Source organism: Phoenix dactylifera, chromosome 5 (assembly GCF_051530095.1).
Source record: "Phoenix dactylifera cultivar Ajwa chromosome 5, Ajwa_hap1_PhDact_Kaust_v1.1, whole genome shotgun sequence".
NCBI classification, from domain to species: Eukaryota; Viridiplantae; Streptophyta; class Magnoliopsida; order Arecales; family Arecaceae; genus Phoenix; species Phoenix dactylifera.
In genome coordinates, this window is record NC_143194.1 from 25,024,916 (window position 1) to 25,043,909 (window position 18,994).

The 18,994-nt window shown below is 38.0% G+C and overlaps 1 protein-coding gene and 1 long non-coding RNA gene across 2 annotated transcripts; one reads left to right on the forward strand and one right to left on the reverse strand.

Annotated features, from left to right (window-relative positions):
* Positions 1-747: 747 nt before the first annotated feature.
* LOC149753504 (uncharacterized) lies at positions 748-3,056 on the reverse strand. The gene is made up of 2 exons (XR_016395587.1): positions 2,544-3,056; positions 748-1,195 (listed from the first exon to the last, which is right to left on the reverse strand). It is a non-coding gene; the product is annotated as an uncharacterized LOC149753504 (long non-coding RNA).
* Positions 3,057-4,186: 1,130 nt separating this feature from the next.
* On the forward strand, positions 4,187-17,885 carry LOC103714003 (protein SUPPRESSOR OF K(+) TRANSPORT GROWTH DEFECT 1). The gene is made up of 8 exons (XM_008801095.6): positions 4,187-5,011; positions 7,244-7,349; positions 12,662-12,860; positions 16,617-16,685; positions 16,801-16,875; positions 17,033-17,131; positions 17,238-17,393; positions 17,497-17,885. Exons 1-8 carry the CDS (start codon positions 4,537-4,539, stop codon positions 17,620-17,622), a joined length of 1,305 nt encoding a protein of 434 aa, XP_008799317.3. The 5' UTR covers positions 4,187-4,536; the 3' UTR covers positions 17,623-17,885.
* The last annotated feature ends 1,109 nt before the right edge of the window (positions 17,886-18,994 follow it).

The following is an 18,994-nucleotide window of genomic DNA, read 5'->3' on the forward strand; positions in this document are numbered from 1 at the left end:
TGCATTAAAGACCTAATTTTTATTAAGGGTATAATAGGAATTATACATAACTTTCTCAGGAAAGTGGATGGTCAACCAAATATAAGCATTTTGAAAATTTATCATTTTTCTATGGTCAACCAAACATGCTAAAAGTACTTTCCTAGGCATCCTCTTCCTAGGAATATGTTTTCCAGGAATCGTATTCCTAGGAGGAAAAATGCTTCCCGCGAACTAAACGAGCCCTAAGAATCTTCTTTCCAGGAATCATATTTCTAGGACCAAACGGGCCCTTAATTCTATTGGATAAGTAGTGGACCAGACTATTGATACTGTGATCAGTAGTGGACCACTGATTGGTTTCCCCTAAGAAAATGTGTGCAGCAGGGAAGTTGTAAAGTTTCAACTTGAGATTCCACAAGTATATAATATGTATGGGTTAAAAAAGAGAACCAACTTAGATACATAGGATATGCACTTTTAGGACCAAGGTTCATTATCTCGATATCGGACTTCTACCGGTGCTACACTAGTACGGTGTCAGTACGGTATGGTACGGAATTTTTTTTGATATACCAAATATCAGTATGCCATCCGTACCGGGTACCGATACCGAACTGGTATAGTACGGTATACTCCATACCACCCAATTCGGACCAATACGGCGAACATGCTTAGGACTAAAATTGAAAAAGAAAAGCATCATTCAATAATTTAAAATATGTAATATCAAATGTATATAAGCATTCCACGAAACATCAAATCATATATGTCGAGATCTAAGTAATAGATAAGATGAACCAAAAACCAGAACACAAAATATGACATATGGTATCTAGGACCTGGAACACATACCTGAAAATACTAACCCTAGTTCAACAATATAGCTGAACGCCAATAAAGCATCTCAATAACAAGTAATTAAACCCATGACGACCTCAAAAATCGACAAGTAGTGCATGCTCTAGAAATCCAATTCTGGTTGGTTCCGAAGGCTTGCGGTTAGCCTAACTGAGAGATATTGCAGAGTTCCGAAAAGGTTAAACAGGACTGAGGAGTAGCATTTCGCCGCAGCCAAACTGCCATATGTCTTAGCCATCTCAAGAGTGAAGCTACAATCTCTGTAAGAAAGATCAAATCCCATGCTGAGTAGGAGATATATGAAATACAAGAGACACATCTTCCATCTCCTTCATTATCATCTTGTATAAATTTTCTGCATGGAAAGTTGTAGAATTTGATTACGTATTACTGTGATAATGGTTAATGATGAAAGGTAAAGATTTAGTTACTATAACATCAAGCTCGCAACCTTTGCCATTTCCACAAGTTAAAGAAGTTAAGCACGAAATTACCGGGATTGTCTGAACAAGAACCAACACTAACTGTGCAAATAAAATAGGCTTCAATCAAGTTGGACAGTAAAAAACACAAAATATAGTTCTGTAAAACTCTAATATATGGTAAAGCCATGTGATAAAACAAATACAGCATACAACCATATCCTTATTAGAGTGTTAGAATTCAAACAGCTGATGGATGACAAATTGAAATACAGGTCCAAGCCAAGTCAGTGGACTTTGAAACTATTAGATCTGATTGAAAGAGAAGCACAAAACTTCATTGAAGTCAGCTCCAAAAGCACAAAAATGATATTGAGAAGATTGAGAAGGTTAAGAATTAGCAGAACAAAGATTCATAGTGTAAAACTTTGATTCTATAACCGATCATATTGTTTATGCGCGGACTTTACTCTAGTTAATATTAGGAAATAAAGCCACCGAACTATTTTTCTTAAGATTCTGGACAAAGTTTTCTTTCCTCAAGAAACTTCAATTGTAATTAGAGCTTTTAAGAGATCTACAATTACATAAAATAATTAAACATCTTTTTGGTCCAATATGATGAAGCAAAGTTACTGACGTTGTTAAATATTAACTAGAATAGAAAATTATGGGTTCATTGATAAATAATTTATATCTCCAATTCAAAATTCTCACTACATGGATTAATTGACAAGATTTGGAGAAGAAGATCCTTCTAGTAACTTTGAACTCTTGATTCCAGCTGATTTACAATGGTGACATCTGAAGCCTCATCTCTATAGGTAACTCCTACAACCGACTTGCAGTGTTGAGAGGCTAGTAGATGATCATACTGATCAGCAGTACTTTTATCAGCAACCTTAAAGTACTGTTTGGTCATGTAGTTTTAGTAAAAATATTTTCCAAAATATCTGCAGAATTTTATGAAAGTTGCTGTTTGGGAAAGGTTTTTAACAGTTTTAGATAATTTCGATATCACACAAAATCAGAAGAAAAAAATATATTTTATAAGAAACCTAAGGTTCCAGGTTTTTCTCAAGATACAGCGGTAATCAGAAAAAGATTTATGAAGCAGCAGACCAGATCTAGATTTATGTAGTTGACCTCTCGTTATATTTAATAAGAATGATGAGTTGTCATTGGTGTCAACATATCTATACGTCATCCTCCAAATGCAGAACACATGGCGTTAAATATAAACAGGATGATCTACGGCATTTCAATATTTAGAAACCTAACCAGATTTTTGGCTCACTGAAAGCGTTAGGGCACCAGAACCATATTCCGCCCGCTGCATTGGAGTCGGAGGAAGGAAGCCGAAGAAGGTGCTGTAGAGAAAGATCTCTGGATGGGGTCGCCGGCGACCTAAATATAGGGATGGGGGATACGAGGAACCCGCGGCGGCGGAAGACTATGAGGAGCTCTCTGTCATTGAGATCCCCGGCAGTGCCTGCCCGAGTTTAGGATGGTGGCGTGGTGGGCGGAGGTGCTGCCGGCGCTGCAACCGTGGAAGCTCCTCATCCCCAATCGTGAACCTCATACCCGGACGTTCCCATATTGTTACTATGCGGACTTGCTTCCGCATAGGAATTTTACGCGCGTCGGGACTTCAGGGTTCAGATGTCCGCATATTACGTATTCTATGCCGATTGTGTCCGTATAAGAATTTTATACGCGAAAAATTACCAAGGATGTCCTTATGTTTGTTTCTATGCGGACGAAATCCGCATAAGATTTTATGCACCCCACGCATTACAGCTGCCTTAGTCTCTGTATATTTTTCTATGCGGAAATTTTTTCATTACCTTTTCTATGTGGATCTAAGGGAGCATAAGCATTTTATGTGAGTAAAAGTGTTATACTTCTATGTCCGCATAGTTCTTTCTATGCAGACATACACCGCATATAACATTTATGCGCAAGTCGGCGTCTGCCACGTACCCTCATACTATTTCTATGCGGACGATTCACATAAACATTTTGTGCGTCCCATGGGTTCAGGCTCCTTGTGTCTGCATATTTTGTCTATGTGGACATTTTTTCCTTGCATAAGAATGTTTATGCGCCCAATGGATTCCAAGAACCTCTCCGCATACACTTTCTATGTGGACGTAAGGGAGCATAAGAATTTTATGCACGCGACTGATATTTTGCCCGGTGTCCTCTTTTTTTTTCCTATGCATATTTCGCCCGCATAAAGTTTTTATGTTGTGATGTCTGCATATTAGTTTCTGTGCGCACGGGAAACCGTATATAACTTTTATGCGCACGTTGGCTCAGGTCGAAGGGTCCGCATATTATATTTTATATGCAGATTTTTCTCCCGCATAAGAATTTATGGATCCCACGTTCTGTATCCATATAATGTTCTATGCGGACGAAATCTCGTAGTGATGTCATGCGTCCCTGGTTTCAGCGCCTAGTGTCTGCATATTTTTTCTATGTGGACAACGTTCCTCGCATAAGAAGTTTTATGCGCCCAATGATTCTCATTTTGCGTACATCGCTTCCGGTTCGAGTGTTCCGATATTATATCGTCTACGCCTATTTTAGCCCCATAAGAATATTATGCGTCATTGGTTTTGGTACCGGCATCCGCATAATGTTTCTATATAGATACTCCTTGCATAAGAATTTTATGCACCCTATGGTTCCAGATGCCCATTCCGCATAATTGTTTTTGTAGAAGCATGTCAGCAAAAGCATTTTATGCGCCGACTGATTTTCATTTGGCTTTCATCTTCATATTTTTTTGGTACCGGCATCCGCATATTGTTTCTATATGAACGTGACGTACAACGTGAGCCCAGTATCGTTTATTTTTTCTGGCCGCATATAAATGTTATGCGTAAATATATCTCGCGTGGCTTTCATAACGCGGTAACCGAATCTTGATTCACCTGAGAATTTCCCATCCGCCCACCTTCAATCTAGACGTACCCCCACCGCCTCTCTCTTCCCCTGTTCTCCTCTCTTCTCCCTTCTTCCCCTCTTTTCTCCCCTCGTCAAACCCTACGAAACCCCCATTCCCATTCAAAAAAACCCTAATTCTCCCATCGATCTCCTCTCCGATCGAGGGTTTCGATTCCTTATCGCGATCGGGGAACAAAGACTGGTTGATTTCCTTTCATTTTTTTTTTTTTTTTGGGGGGGGGGGGGGGGGGGGGGTTTCGCCCATCGACTGGGCAATTGAGCGCATGCGTTTGGATCGGGAAGAGGAGAGGGAGAGAAGATGTATAGCAATTTCAAGGAGCAGGCGATCGAGTACGTGAAGCAGGCGGTCCAGGAGGACAATGCCGGGAAGTACGTCAAGGCGTTCCCCCTCTACATGAACGCCCTCGAGTACTTCCGGACCCACCTCAAATATGAAAAGAACCCCAAGATCAAGGAGGCCATCACCCAGAAGTTCACCGAGTACCTCCGCCGCGCCGAGGAGATCCGGGCCGTGCTCGACGAGGGCGGCCCCGGACCGGCCGCCAACGGGGACGCCGCCGTGGCCACCAGGCCCAGGACCAAGCCCAAGGACGAGAACAGCGGTGGGGATGGAGAGGATCCGGAGCAGTCCAAGCTCAGGGCGGGGCTCACCTCGGCGATCATCACGGAGAAGCCCAACGTAAAGTGGAGCGATGTCGCGGGGCTTGAGAGCGCCAAGCAGGCCTTGCAGGAGGCTGTCATCTTGCCCGTCAAATTCCCTCAATTCTTTACTGGTATGTTTCAATTTCCCCTTTTTAGTGGCTATATAATTATCTAACTGGTTAAATGGGAAATGAAATCATTGGTCTGGTGTTAAAATAAACTCTATAATACTTTGAATCCAACCATCTTGATAGCCTTGCTTGCTCTTCCCTATTAATTTGCTCTCTCTCGCTCTCACGCACGCATGCACGTTCATAACAGGGTTAGAAGGCATGATACACATATATGATAATGGCAAAATTTGACATTATTCATAGAAGGGTTAGAAGGCATGATAATGGCAAAATTTGGCATTTTGATGGACCAAAGTGTAAGAATCAAGTTAAGCCATTGTGTGTAAGATTTCCACAGTTATAGCAGTGCATGACCTTCCCATAGTTATAGCAGTACACGAGCTTCCCATGATACTGCAAATGGGTGTAGAGTAATTGAAATATGCTATGATTTTGTTGAATTCTGGGATTGTTTGCATGAATTTAGTTGGTATGATAAATTTGTTGAATGCATGCACACGTGTTAAACTAGAACTATCAAAGGCATCTATTAATGACTCTTAGCTCTAGAGTTCTATAAATTAGTGGGAAATGCTGTTATCTTATCATGCCATTTGTGGGTCTTTTTATATCGGCACATAAGGGTGAAAACAAGCCAAACACGAATGAGGCAGTAGATGTCGGGAAGAATATCATGGAGAAAGGGTGGTGGGAAGAGGATAAAACAGCTCCTTCACTATATCAAACTTCCACAGGTTGATCTTGCCACCCTCAAGTCTGGGACAATCGCAAAGATAAACAGAGGATCTAAAGGCCAGCATCAAGGAATGTGGGCTTCCATGGTGAGGGAGATGATTTCGTGGAGAAAGAGATTGAGTCATGGTGTGGAGTCTGGAGGCAAGGGAGGGAAGAGAGGGCTACGCAGAGACTGGAGTCACGGAGGGCTGGAGGGAAATAGAAGGGTACAACAGCTGCTGTGAACTGTTTGAGAGAAAGAGGAGCTCATGTGTGGATTGTGGCATCTTGAGAACTATCCAATTGATCTCTGCCTTTAAATTTTGATCTAATGATTATAATGTACTCAGGGAAATGACTGCATAATTGATTTGTCTATATTATAAGCTTTTTGGCATGAAGAGAATGAGCTAGGACTAGCTCTTGTTCATCTCATTTAGTTCTCGAGCTCAAAATTCCGGCTCTTGTTTAGCTTGTTTGTTAATGGGACGAGCTGGTATCAAGCTGAATTATGAGCCAAACATGAACCTGTGCATAAACAGTTTGTTCATTTGACAGCCTTATTGGTATATTAACTTGATTTATTTCAAGAGTTATAGCAAGGCTTTTATGCTTGTCTAGTTTTTCATATTGGAGTTAGAAATTTAGCTAATGTTAAGAAAAAAAAAGATCGATAATTTTATGTGAAGATCCAAATTTAATTGCAACATATGGATATCAAGGTTAGCAAAAGTGGGATTATGAGGAGCAAAGTTTTCCTACCTAGAGCCCTGTTTTTGGATTTGTTCAAAACAAGGTCCGCCGTACCGGTACCGGTCGGTGTACCGGTGGCCGGCCGGACCGGTACGGTACCGGTCCGGTCCGGTACGTACCGGCTGGTACCAGTCCCGTACCGGCCGGTACGCGGTGGTTTCAAAAACCACAGCGCGCGGCGCTGTGGTTCTAAAAAAAAAAAAATCGTACCGGTGCGTACGAGGCCGGTACCGGCCGGTACGGGCTCCGAACCGGCCGGTACGGGCCCGAACCGGCCGGTACGCACCCATGCCGGCCGGTTCGGATAAAAAACCGGGAAATACCGGTTTTTTATCCGTTCCGGTACCGGTCCACGGCCGGACCGGTACGTACCGGCCGGTACGGGCCGGTACGGGCCGGTACGGCATTCCATGGTTCAAAATCAGTATGTCGGACAGGGAAGAAACTACTGTGCAGAACTTGATGTTTGAAATCGTATTTGTCATCTTCCATGTTAACATGTTAGTATGGATCATGCAGAAACCCTTTCATATTTCTGACTCTTAATTTGAATGCCTACTTCTTCAGTGCTTAAACCATATAATTTTGTTGCTTTATTTTTTGTGAATTTAGTATCTCACTTCTCTACATCCTTTACAATTGATTTTATTTCTTCTTATTTCAGTATGCAGTTGACAAGTTACCTATCAAACTGTTTGATAGAATATGTATACTTTTCAGCTAATCAGATAGCATGTCTTTTTTCTTTTACGAAATTCTTAGGAAAGCGAAGGCCATGGAGGGCATTTCTTTTGTATGGTCCGCCGGGAACTGGAAAGTCATACTTGGCCAAGGCTGTTGCAACAGAGGCAGATTCAACTTTCTTCAGGTTGTTTGTCTAGCCTAACACTTATCATTTCCAGAGATCTAAGAAAATAGCATCTATTATGGTGGTTGTATTTTTTTTCAACACCTGATATTATCTGTTTCTGGGATGTTACATGCCATCTGAACCTTAACTTTTATTTCCAAGTATTATTGCATTTACACGGCTTGGCTTTTCAGTCAATCACTTTTCTGACTTTGATCATTGTTGCTTTTATTTCTTGTTTGTATGCTCTTAGGTGGTGTTTGGTTGTAGAATAAGTGGGGGGAGGGATATCCCTTGCACTGTTGAAGGAATAGGCTTATTTTGCAGATTAAGCATGTTTTGATGTTTGGTTGAAGAATAAGTGCAGGGAATAATGGAGAGAATTAGCTGCATTTAACGTTCATTGAGCTTCGTCGCAAAGACAAAATTGTCGTTTTGTTTTTTTGAGTGTTTATTAGAGTGGATAAGGGAAAAATGGCAATTGAAGGGAATAAGGATAAGTCTATACTGCACTATATTGGTGGAAAAGACTTATAATGTGGTGGTGGGATATACTCCACGGCTCAGTATAATCCCAATTTTTTTGGGTGTTTGACAAGAATTTAGGGGATAGCCCCCCATTTTAGAAGATATCCTCCCTATTCATTGCACAACCAAACACCACTTTAGAACTTCTGTGGTTGTATGCTGCAGTTAGTCATGGATTTCATATTATCAATTTGATTTTGGTAGGTACTCTTACCTTGTATTTGTGTTTATAGATCAAGATATATATTGTCTTGATTTTGTCTGTCCAATGCCTTTCAAAGAAAAGATATAACATGGGTGCATTCGTAGTTTTATATCATTTGTTACTTTGTTCTCTTTCTGAAATTCTAGGTTCAATAGAAGCTTTTGGAGGAGCTAAACTTCTCGACAAGGTTTTTCACTTCATAGTCACGAGTCCCCTACTTCTTGTGGGAGTGGCTCAAAAAATTTACTTTTTTTTTTGTCATTCTAATTGTTCTCATAACTTCCTCTTGGAAGACATTCATTTTATTGCTAAAATTTCCTATTGAGATGTCATTCATAAACAAATTTTATTTGTGGAAGTTTTGTATATCAATTTTCATAAGTTGTTTAAGTATGATGATTAACTAAAGTATGAGGACCTGTATTAGAGTTCAAGTCTCTATGTTTGTCTTGATAATTTGTGTGAGAAGTTGTAGTCAATTGTCTTCACTTTTCTCTTCTTTGTGGTGGAAGGAGAACCTGTGCTGCTTTTCATAGAGTCTCAGCCAGCTGAAAATGCTCTAATTGATGATTGCTGTTATACGGGCCTCTTTTCCTTTTTGTTCTCTCCTTTAGGCTACATGGTTGCTTTTTTAAGTTTTTTTTTTTCCAGCAGTTACTAGTTTCTTATTGCTTCATGTCGTAAAATTCATTTTGTTGATGCTATATATGAACATGTATGTAGTATTAATATTCATGTTCATTTTGTTGGAACAATTATCAACCCAGGCTGGAAGTGTCTTCGGCTAGAAAAAGTTGATTCTTTTGGATATATTGGCAAGTATGTAGAACTTGTGAGATCTTATTTTGGTGTATCTAATACTGTAGCTGCCCAAGAAAAAGTTTAAAAAATTAAAGTAGATTCACAGATATCAACCTGCAACCATCTACTTTCCAGCTATAGATTTAAACAAAGACTCTTCAGGAGAATTAAATGAAATTCAACATTTAGTAAAGGCTATGAATCACATAAGTAGATCCTAGGCATAGTTTTGTATTTCAATTTACTACAACAGTAGAAAGACATGATGCAGACTACAAAATCCACTCCCACATCATTCATTTATGCTTAGTGGAAACATGAATGAAGTTTATATTTCAACTTTTGGATAACTGAGTAGTTGATGATGGATATCAATTGGTGGATGTTGCCTTTGTCACCTCAATGACCATGACCCTGTAATAGTCATGTCCCCACCCCCTAAAGATGAGTACATATCCTCCCATCTTGCTGTGAATTAACTAGATGCCTGTAATTTCAGGGACAGTAAATTCATAGTTAACAGAAAATGCATACACTTTCCTCCAAGTACTCAATCTGTGGCAAATATTAAAAAAGAAAATCATAGAGATTGATCCAAAGAAAGCTGCTGTTTTCTGGGGTGAATATTGTGTGGAAATTTCAGCTGAAGATCTCTGTGGCTATTAAACCCGAGTATCTTTCATCTAATGCCTAAGATAGTTGTTGTGGTTTAAGCTGGAGCCCCTATAGAAATGTCAATCAAAGTATTTTTGGAACAAAATTCATAAACTTAGTGTATGCATTAATATGGCATCCCTATTACATTGAACAAACATGCTTGTTTTGTTTGAAGACAGCTACTTGAGAGTGGCAAACTTTTAGTACAAGTAACAAAATTTAGATTTGCCTAGTTGCCCATAGTGTTTTGAATTTAGTTGAACAAAGGGAGGAAAAAAAAACTTGTTGCATTTTTAAATTAGGGGGATCATGGTGGATTAATACCATGCACAATATTGTGCTTCATGCAGAAGTCTTCTAATCAATTTCTCTGGACTTTCAGTGTTGAGAGAGTTTTCTAGTTTGTTATCCATGTTTGAATTATATGGGGTCAATGATTTTTTTCCTTTTTAATTATGTAGTGTTTATATTTATCTAATTATTTATGACTAAGACATTAGAAATTCAGAAGTCAATGACAAGTGTGACTAAATATTGCTTTTCTCTTATCCTTGAACTTATCAACATCTGGTGCATGAAAATCATGTAATAACTATGCCTTGATGTCCTTAGAGTATGACTTGGATAAATTGTAGACACATCACTCTCAACAGTCTATTTATACCAAAACCTTTTTCTTTGATACCTTGTAGATAAGATGCTCTAGTTTACCATGCCATACATCATTTAGAGACAGAAAGTTGTAATTATTATTACATTTGCACATCCCATTTTAACTGACTTTAATGAGTATGCTTTTCCAGTTTTTTTTGAATAATTATCATCTTGTTTGACTCAATTTGCTTGCAAAAATGCATATGTTCATTTGATCTCTAAGTGCCAAGTTCTTGCTTATATTAAAAGCATGGACTGCATGTGGCCATGGTCTTGCCTATAAATGCAAGAATTCTTTTCTTTTTTTGTCAATGACTTCCTTTAGCAATATGGTCCATTGTCATAATTCATAGCTAATCAGCTTTTGGCAAGCTCTATCATGACAGATATTGTGGCATTAGTGTTGGAATCAAGTTAAATAATTCTAAAGAGATGTGGTTGTTGTGACCTAGAGCTCACTATTATATTTGCAGACAAATCCGTCTTTTTGCTTTGTGGTTGAAGTCAGGGATCACAACATTACCATTCTTGTTGGCTTTCTTGTGTTGGTGTCATGCAACATTATTAGCAAAAGGCCCCTTTGGGTAATTTTGGCTTACTCCCAAATTTAAATTGCCAAAGTAATTTGTCATTTGTATAGTTTTGCTTTGTGATCCCTTTTTGGAAGTCCTCCTTGATGTTATCCCTGATGGCCTCAGCTTAGGTTTCCTCTTGCGAGTCCTTGGGAGTTTGCTATAATTCTAAGCTGATAGTTCATGTCGAGGTAATTGTCCTGTTAATAACTATTATATTTGAAGTTGGATTGTTGTGGTATCACCAAATGTGGCTGGCTATACATGCAATTAGCGATCAAGGTTGTGTTTCCACTATAAATAAATCTGCCCACCTATGTTCCTTAAGCTTTATGGAACTAGCTCTTGAATTTGTGCTAGATTCTCTGAAGTGCAACCGCATTAGAGTAAGTATCCCAAGAAATTAGTAAATTTGTAACATTTGAATTGTCAGTGAATATGGCTTGAGGCACTCAATAAAGCTATGCCATGTTTGGCAATTGTTGTGTGCAGCTTAGTTAGGCTCACATCTTGTACTCGTCCGACCTCTTAACGCATGATAGGCCTTCAACATAGGTATTCTCGTGCATCAAGCTTGTAAACATTCAGACCTCTATCAGGTTCTGAGGCCAGCAGATGTCCTACACTCTTGTGCTAAATATGTGATGCTTTACTTCACTTGCACCTCAATTGCCAGTTTGTATGCAACATGAACTTTTTCTTGTGAGAAGCGTGCAATGTGAGCTTGCATTCAAATTTTGTGGACTTGTTTTCTAGTTGCGCTAAAGCTTGATGTGCTATAAACATGAGTCCTGGGTTAGTCCTGTTTGATATGCTGGTGGTCATTAGTCCTAGACACAACCTATGATAACCTGGCTCAAAGGGTTGATGCTCCTTGCACTGACAACCACATGCAAGATGCTAGCAGGATGGATTGGTTAAACTTTCAATGAGTTGAACCAAGTCCTGTTGTACTCAGAATTGGTGTATGTTGAATCTTTACTGGGGTTGCTGCTTCACATTGCGCCAGAATGGCCAACCAAGCAGATCGAAGCAAAAACCAAGCCTCAGTCTGCAGCACAATAACTAGCTTGCATGCTCAATAAAATAAACATCTGGTGGAATTGGTGTATGTTGGATCTTTAATGGGTTTGCTGCTTCATATTGCACCAGAATGGTTATGTACCAAGCAGACCAAAGCAAAAACCAAGCCCCAATCTGCTGCACAATAATGATAAGGTAGATTTTGCATGCTCAAGAAAATAAACATTGGGGTTTTATCGGAAGGAAGATTTTGCAGTAAGGTAGCACATGAGATGTAAAACATCAAAGTGCCCGACATGCTGCATGCTTATCGAATTATTGTATGGTTTTGCTGTTGTCATGGTTTCTTTGGGCACATCTAGACCAAGGTTGCGCCTGTTAGAGTTGACTCATGTTGAACATAATGATGATTTCAAAGATCTGGTTGATGACCTGGCAAGTTGAAGTTGATGACTCTGTAGGCTCGGTCTATGTTGTGCTTATTAAAACTTAAACCTATGTCTTAGATTTTAATTGCTTTCTGCTTGACCTGCAGGAGAGCTCTTGCATCATCATCCAGGCCAAGTATAGATCCATCAGGTTGACTAGCTAGTGCTTGTGTGTATGGAATTGTAAGATACATATGCATCCGCTCAAATGTATCTCATCGTGCATTAATGAATAATAACTACATGATTGGCACGTACATACAGTAATTTTAAGTGTATGTTTGGGCCTATTATGGAATGCAGATTTATCTTGTGAAGCATTGAGTTGTAGGCATTTTTGTAGTTTAACAAATATTTAGATATCTGTACTTTATTTATTTGTGGTTAGATGCTCCTTAATGTAATGCTCAAACTGTCTTCACTCAGGAGGTTAATTGACAAATGCTGAATAATATGCTGCAGTATATCTTCATCAGATCTAGTTTCAAAGTGGATGGGTGAAAGTGAAAAGCTAGTCTCAAACCTTTTTCAAATGGCTCGTGAAAATGCTCCTTCCATTATCTTCATAGATGAAATTGATTCCTTATGTGGTCAGCGTGGAGAAGGCAATGAAAGTGAAGCTTCTCGGAGGATTAAGACTGAACTTCTAGTCCAGATGCAGGTAATATGAGAACAATGATATGCCCTGGATATTATAACATCCACTTCAAGTTGTGCCATTTGTAAAATTAATTAAATTAATGTTATTTTGTGGTATTGATGTTATCAAGTTTGTTGTGTAATGTAGTTTCTATGTTGTTAGCATGAAATGAGGCTATCTGCACAAGAGGAATGAGTACTTGAGTTTGCATAGACATTCTACTGAAGTATAATCTTCACCTTTTTCATCTGATATCATGTTGCATGAACATGCTTTAGATGCATGTGTGCTCTGCTATTAATAAGTGCTCTGTAGAAACATAGGCTAAGTAGTGGTTGGGTTTTGCATATAAAGAGGAATGCAGGATTGAAGCCAATTTCATTTATTCAACTCTGCCTAGCTATCTGGAATTTCTAATCCCAGATTGAAACATTTTTGTTTTCATGTAAATGGTTCTGGGAATATGGAGATGTGCAGCTAAATAATTTTATTTGTAAGACTCAGTGAAATCTGTTATCTATGGGCCAAGCATGTCTACTGTCATCCAAGATTAGAAATACAAACTAGATGTACTAGCTCAGCTCATATTCTTTAAATTTGTAATTTTGAGATAGAATGTAAGATAATAAAATTTATTGGTAAAATTCATAATTACATCACATCAGAGCCTTGGTATTCTGGAGTATGTCATCAGTGTTTTTTGACTATATTTATCGTATTATAAAGAAGTCTATAGATTTGTTTGCTTCTCTATGGTCATGGGAGATTTTTTTAATTCTTGGAAACTATCTAGCTGACTTCCATATATTTTGGGGACAAAACCCTTCAAGGCTTCAATAGTAACTCCATCATTCTAATAATGAATGATCTGTTTGTATCTGCTGTTTCATGATATTATTTTTATTGTGTGAGCTTTCTAACTTTTCTCATACTTCCTACATCTGTGAGATGTATAGTCATAAGTTATGCCATCGTAGTAAAGAATTGTACTTTTTAGTTCATAAATTATTAGTAATCGCACTGAACCTTAAGTGACTCATTATCTACTAGCCTAGGTTCTAGGCCATGGATGGCTTCAATTAACAGTTCAGTTTAGTTTTAGCTGAAGACTAAATATTTTTTGTGACTGTGGTCATCTGTTGCTTGGATTAATACTGAGCTTTTGATTTAGCATCAACAGAATTTTGTCTAGAATGTAGCTATGCATATTTTGGCAGGTTCTCTAATTAATTTTGAATAATTCATAACTGAGCTATAATTAGTTGATAAGGAAGAGATTATTGAATGAAAGATCAATTGTAAGTATCTGACATAGAGAAAGCTTCTACGGACATTGGTCTAGCAAGCTCATTGGCAAGACTATTGGCAGCTGTAACAATGTGAGGAAAGAAATATTGGTTGAGTTAAATCATTTCTCATCAACTTGTGTCACTCCCATTTTTAAGTAATTAATTAATTAATTAATTTTATAAATAAGCTCAACCAGTAATGACATTGGTACAATTGCTAACTGAAATTTTATCAAGTTGAAAGTGCAAAAATTCGTTCTTTCATACTAATGCAGCTGAAATTGCTATCTCTCACTGGAAGCAATAACACTAATTTTAACAAGCAGACATCAGGGAGGGTTTACATTCCAGTGCTACCTTTTATGTTGCAAGGTTATTGGCATGAAAATTTGCTCAACCTTGACCTCCAGCGTAGATGGATGCAATTTGCATCTGTAATCAAGGTTAGTAAATTAAGTGATCAAGATTTAGGATCATGTTAAAAAGTTAGATAGGATATTGTATGATGAGAAATTTCAGGCAAACTTTAGGTGAAAGATTGTGTCACCCTGTGTCTATTGATTAGAAGGATCATCAATCAGAAACAATCTGTTGAGAAGATCTTCCCTTTGGATTTTTTTTTGACATATTAATCACATAAGTCATTAAGAATTGTATATAATTTTTAGACCCCAACTCCAATTACTTATTAGGACAAAGATATTCAGACATCCTTTTTGGGCATTGGTTGTTATTCAATTGTGTATGTTAACTAACTTCCATGGTTGTTAACACCTCATGCATTATCAAAACTAGAGTCCTGCACGTGCAATGCATATGCATGGGAAAGGAGTATTCTTAATTTTATTTGGAAGGTGGGGTCAGGGCTTGTTGGAAAAATATTTCTTTTTTAACAATGCGAGAGATGCCTAGAAAAGCAAGCACAGATGCACAAGAAAAAATATGTTGAAACTTTTAGGAAACTCTTAAAGCAGCTGTTCTCAGTTATTGAACATGGGTCAGATTTTATCTGACTACATTAGTTTCCATATCCGAAGTGGATTGGATTCGGATAGAAATTTTGATATCCGACCGGGATCTGGATCTGAACTCGGATGTTTATTTACAAATTTTGGCGGTTCTGGATCTGAATTTGGATTAAATTCTTTTCAAATCCAAATCCGGATATAAACTATATAACCCAGGATTCAACCCAGTGATCTCTACATTGAATTGTAAGCTCCAACCACCAGGTTACAACATACATTCATATCTTATGCAACTTATCCACAAGTATTCAGGTCACTAAATAATTATTTGATGTATATTATGATATTTCATATTTTAATCATTAATTTTTTTATTAAAAAATATTTTTCTTTGATAAAAATGAAAAATGATCATATTTTATTTCATTTTTTATGATGATTTCAAAACTTATTGTTAGAAATATTTAAAATTTACTTCTATGTATTTCTATATTCATATATATTTTTTCTTGCAAGCTCTCTAAGAATAGATAATTCATTATTATTGCTATCTATGCTAAAATTAAATAGTCATAATCATATTTGATGCAAAAAAGTAATAATATTTTCGTATTATATTTTTATTCTTATTAAATTTTGATATTTAATATTTTAAAACAATCCGGTCGAACTAGTGTTTTGATCTTTGACCAAGTCGATCTTCATGTTGGTTTAGTAACCATAAATCCTTGTTTACCTGTGTATCGTGTATGATCTGCATAGTGAATTCTTTGCTTGTCCTTTACGATTATATAATTGATGTTAGTTTTCATTACTGAATTATGCTAAAAATTCAGTTTAGCTCCAAACGATATCTGGCTTATATTTGTGTTAGTATAGAAAAATATGGATATAAATAATAGCCAACTTATATTCTTATCTATTCATAGTGAATATGCATATGCTCAATATCAATTTGTATCCATATCCATATAAAACAAAAATGGTTACTGATTCTGGTATCCCTTTAATATCCCATCTTCATATCCATATTCGTTGAAAAATGTAGATACAAATATGAGTATACCGGTATTCTATCTGTTTTCAGCCTTAGGTTGTCACAATGTAATTGTTTTCACTTATTTTGACTTTTTAGCTTCTTTGACATGACAAGCATTACAGTGGACAAATCTTTTTTGGATCAAATATTTGTATGTTCTCTTCGCGTTCACTTGTGAAATGTACATATGTCATATCAGTATTTCCTATGCTCGAACCTAACAGCTTGTTGTATATGGGCCTTTGTTAAAAGAGTAATATGAATTGGCCCTGATGACTCTGATAAATTGACAAATTCACTTATCATCTGCCTTGTAGGTGATAAATGATGTGTGCAGAGTTGTTTTTATTTCACTTGTTAATATTTGTATTCATATTCAAGTATGTTAGAACTGTCATATTACAATGCAATGTAAAATATGGTTGAGTCATTATGCTAGTCATTGGTTTTCTGCTACTTACTGAATCCCTTAGTCTTCCAGGGTGTAGGAAACAATGACCAGAAAGTTCTTGTTCTTGCTGCCACAAATACTCCATGTGCTTTGGATCAGGTTGTGTGAAACCTTAGTTAATCTTTTAAGCTCAACTGCCAAATTTGGTCGCTTATGAATTTCTTTAGGGTTACCACAGCTGTTTTATAGTATCACTTCTTGTTGTGAATTATAGGCTATTCGACGGCGTTTTGACAAGCGGATTTACATTCCTCTTCCTGACCTGAAAGCTAGGCAGCATATGTTCAAGGTATTGTAGATACGAGGCTAAAGGCTAGTCCTGCCTAATGTTGGGAACCACTTTTTATTTTAATCTCATATTTCATTCTGAGGTGAATTTCACATTACAAGTCCTCCTCCGGTAACTTCATGTGATCCTTTTTTTTTCATTTTTTTGGATTATACAGGTACATCTGGGAGATACCCCTCACAACTTGAGGGAAAGTGATTTTGAGAACTTGGCTCGCCGAACAGAAGGTTTTTCGGGTTCAGATATTTCTGTTTGTGTAAGTAGGAACAGTTCCCAATGGCCTTTAAGAATTTTCTGCGAGGAGTTGGTCCCCATCCATAAGCAATTCCGAATATTAGTTTTGACCTGCTTTTCACCAACAGGTCAAGGATGTACTCTTTGAACCGGTCCGCAAAACTCAAGATGCCATGTTTTTCATTGAGACCCCCGATGGTATGTGGATGCCATGTGGACCAAAACAACCTGGAGCTGTACAGACCACAATGCAGGATCTTGCTACAAAAGGTCTTGCTTCTAAGGTGCACTGAAAACCTCAACCCACGGTGCTTTTTCAGGCAAATGCCCCCTGGCTCTTATGATTAAATAGTTGTTTGATGTTTTTCTTCCTGAGTGATTGAACAGATTCTTCCACCACCAATAGCGAGGACAGACTTCGATAAAGTACTGGCCAGGCAGAGACCTACAGTCAGCAAAGCTGACCTTGAAGTGCACGAGAGATTCACCAAGGAGTTTGGAGAAGAGGGCTAAATGGTTGGACAGGACCAAGTGTGGGCATTGTAACTGTATATTGTGTTTCTGTTAGCTTGAGTGAAAATTATAACTGGTTTCATAAAACCTCTCATCAGGTGGAGCACACTACTTTCCTAGATTCTCCATGGATCCCTCTTGTTGAGATTTGACTATTTATATGCTAGAGTTGACTCCACCTGTGACTGCGATCGCTCCGGGCGTTAATGGAAGTAATATATTGAATATGATTAAATTCCATCATACATTATAATTTTTGTTGAGATTTTTGCGAGACTTTGACAGTTCTGATTCTTCTCTGTTTGTTGTGAAAGGTCGCATACTTACAGAAATTGAAATGTATTCTCAAGGGTGAGGTCAGGTGGCTCTTTTTCAATAAGAGCTTGAGGTCAGTTTTACATGGTTCACCACTGAGCTTCTGGCTGATCAACAAAGTTGAACTTTTAAGGAGGAGATGAGACTTGTTGGCTAAGATTACACGGAACAGTGTGGAAACCCGACCTAGAGAAGAGGGGAATAGGCGGATAGTGAGGGGGTTGCAGTGACATTGATGGGTCTAAAGGTGGTGGGGTAAAGTCGTTGGGACTGAGGTTAATGGGAGTGTGAGGAAAACTAGAGTGAGAAGGGGGGAGGGAGGAGCGTACGGGGGTTAAGGAATTAAAAGCATTCATGGCTTCACTCTATAGATGCCTAGAAATCCTAATAAATCTGTTTATAAGATTTTGTTTGTGCTAGGGCTGCTAGAAGGTTGAGTTGGTGAAGTCGCTAGATTTTGGATACTAATAACATGGATTTTAACCTATGTTCACCTGGATAAGCTAGGCTTCCTCTTGTTTCCCCACAGAGAGAGAGAGAGAGAGTTGTGCTTGGGTTTCCCCTTTTCTTCTTTATCAAAATTTATATTTCTCGTTCTTTGCAACCTTGGGAGTGATAGGATCTCTCTCTGAGTCACTTATCCTATTCACAATGAATTGCGGGTATTATTAGCCATAGGTTTGACGGGAATAGTTTGATCATATTTTAAATGAAATTGATTGAGTTTACAAAGTTATGGATGATTAGGTTGTTTGCTGCATTTAGAATTTGTATCTCCATCGAGCATGAGATGGTAGGTTGGGTCCATACGAAAAGGTAGTATAAATTTTCACTTGCTGCAAATCCAATCCTTTTGACATCTGGCCTCAGGATGCATGGCTCTTTCCAAAATGGGCGATAATCAACTTTCATCATGAGGCCAAGTGAGCAAGGTCAATGATCTATGCAAACCTTTCATTCTCGTTTGCTAGTAGAACCGACAATAGAGAGGCTTTATTACAAGCAAGAGAATGGGAAATATGCATATGAAATTGAACATTAATGCTAGATAAGCCTA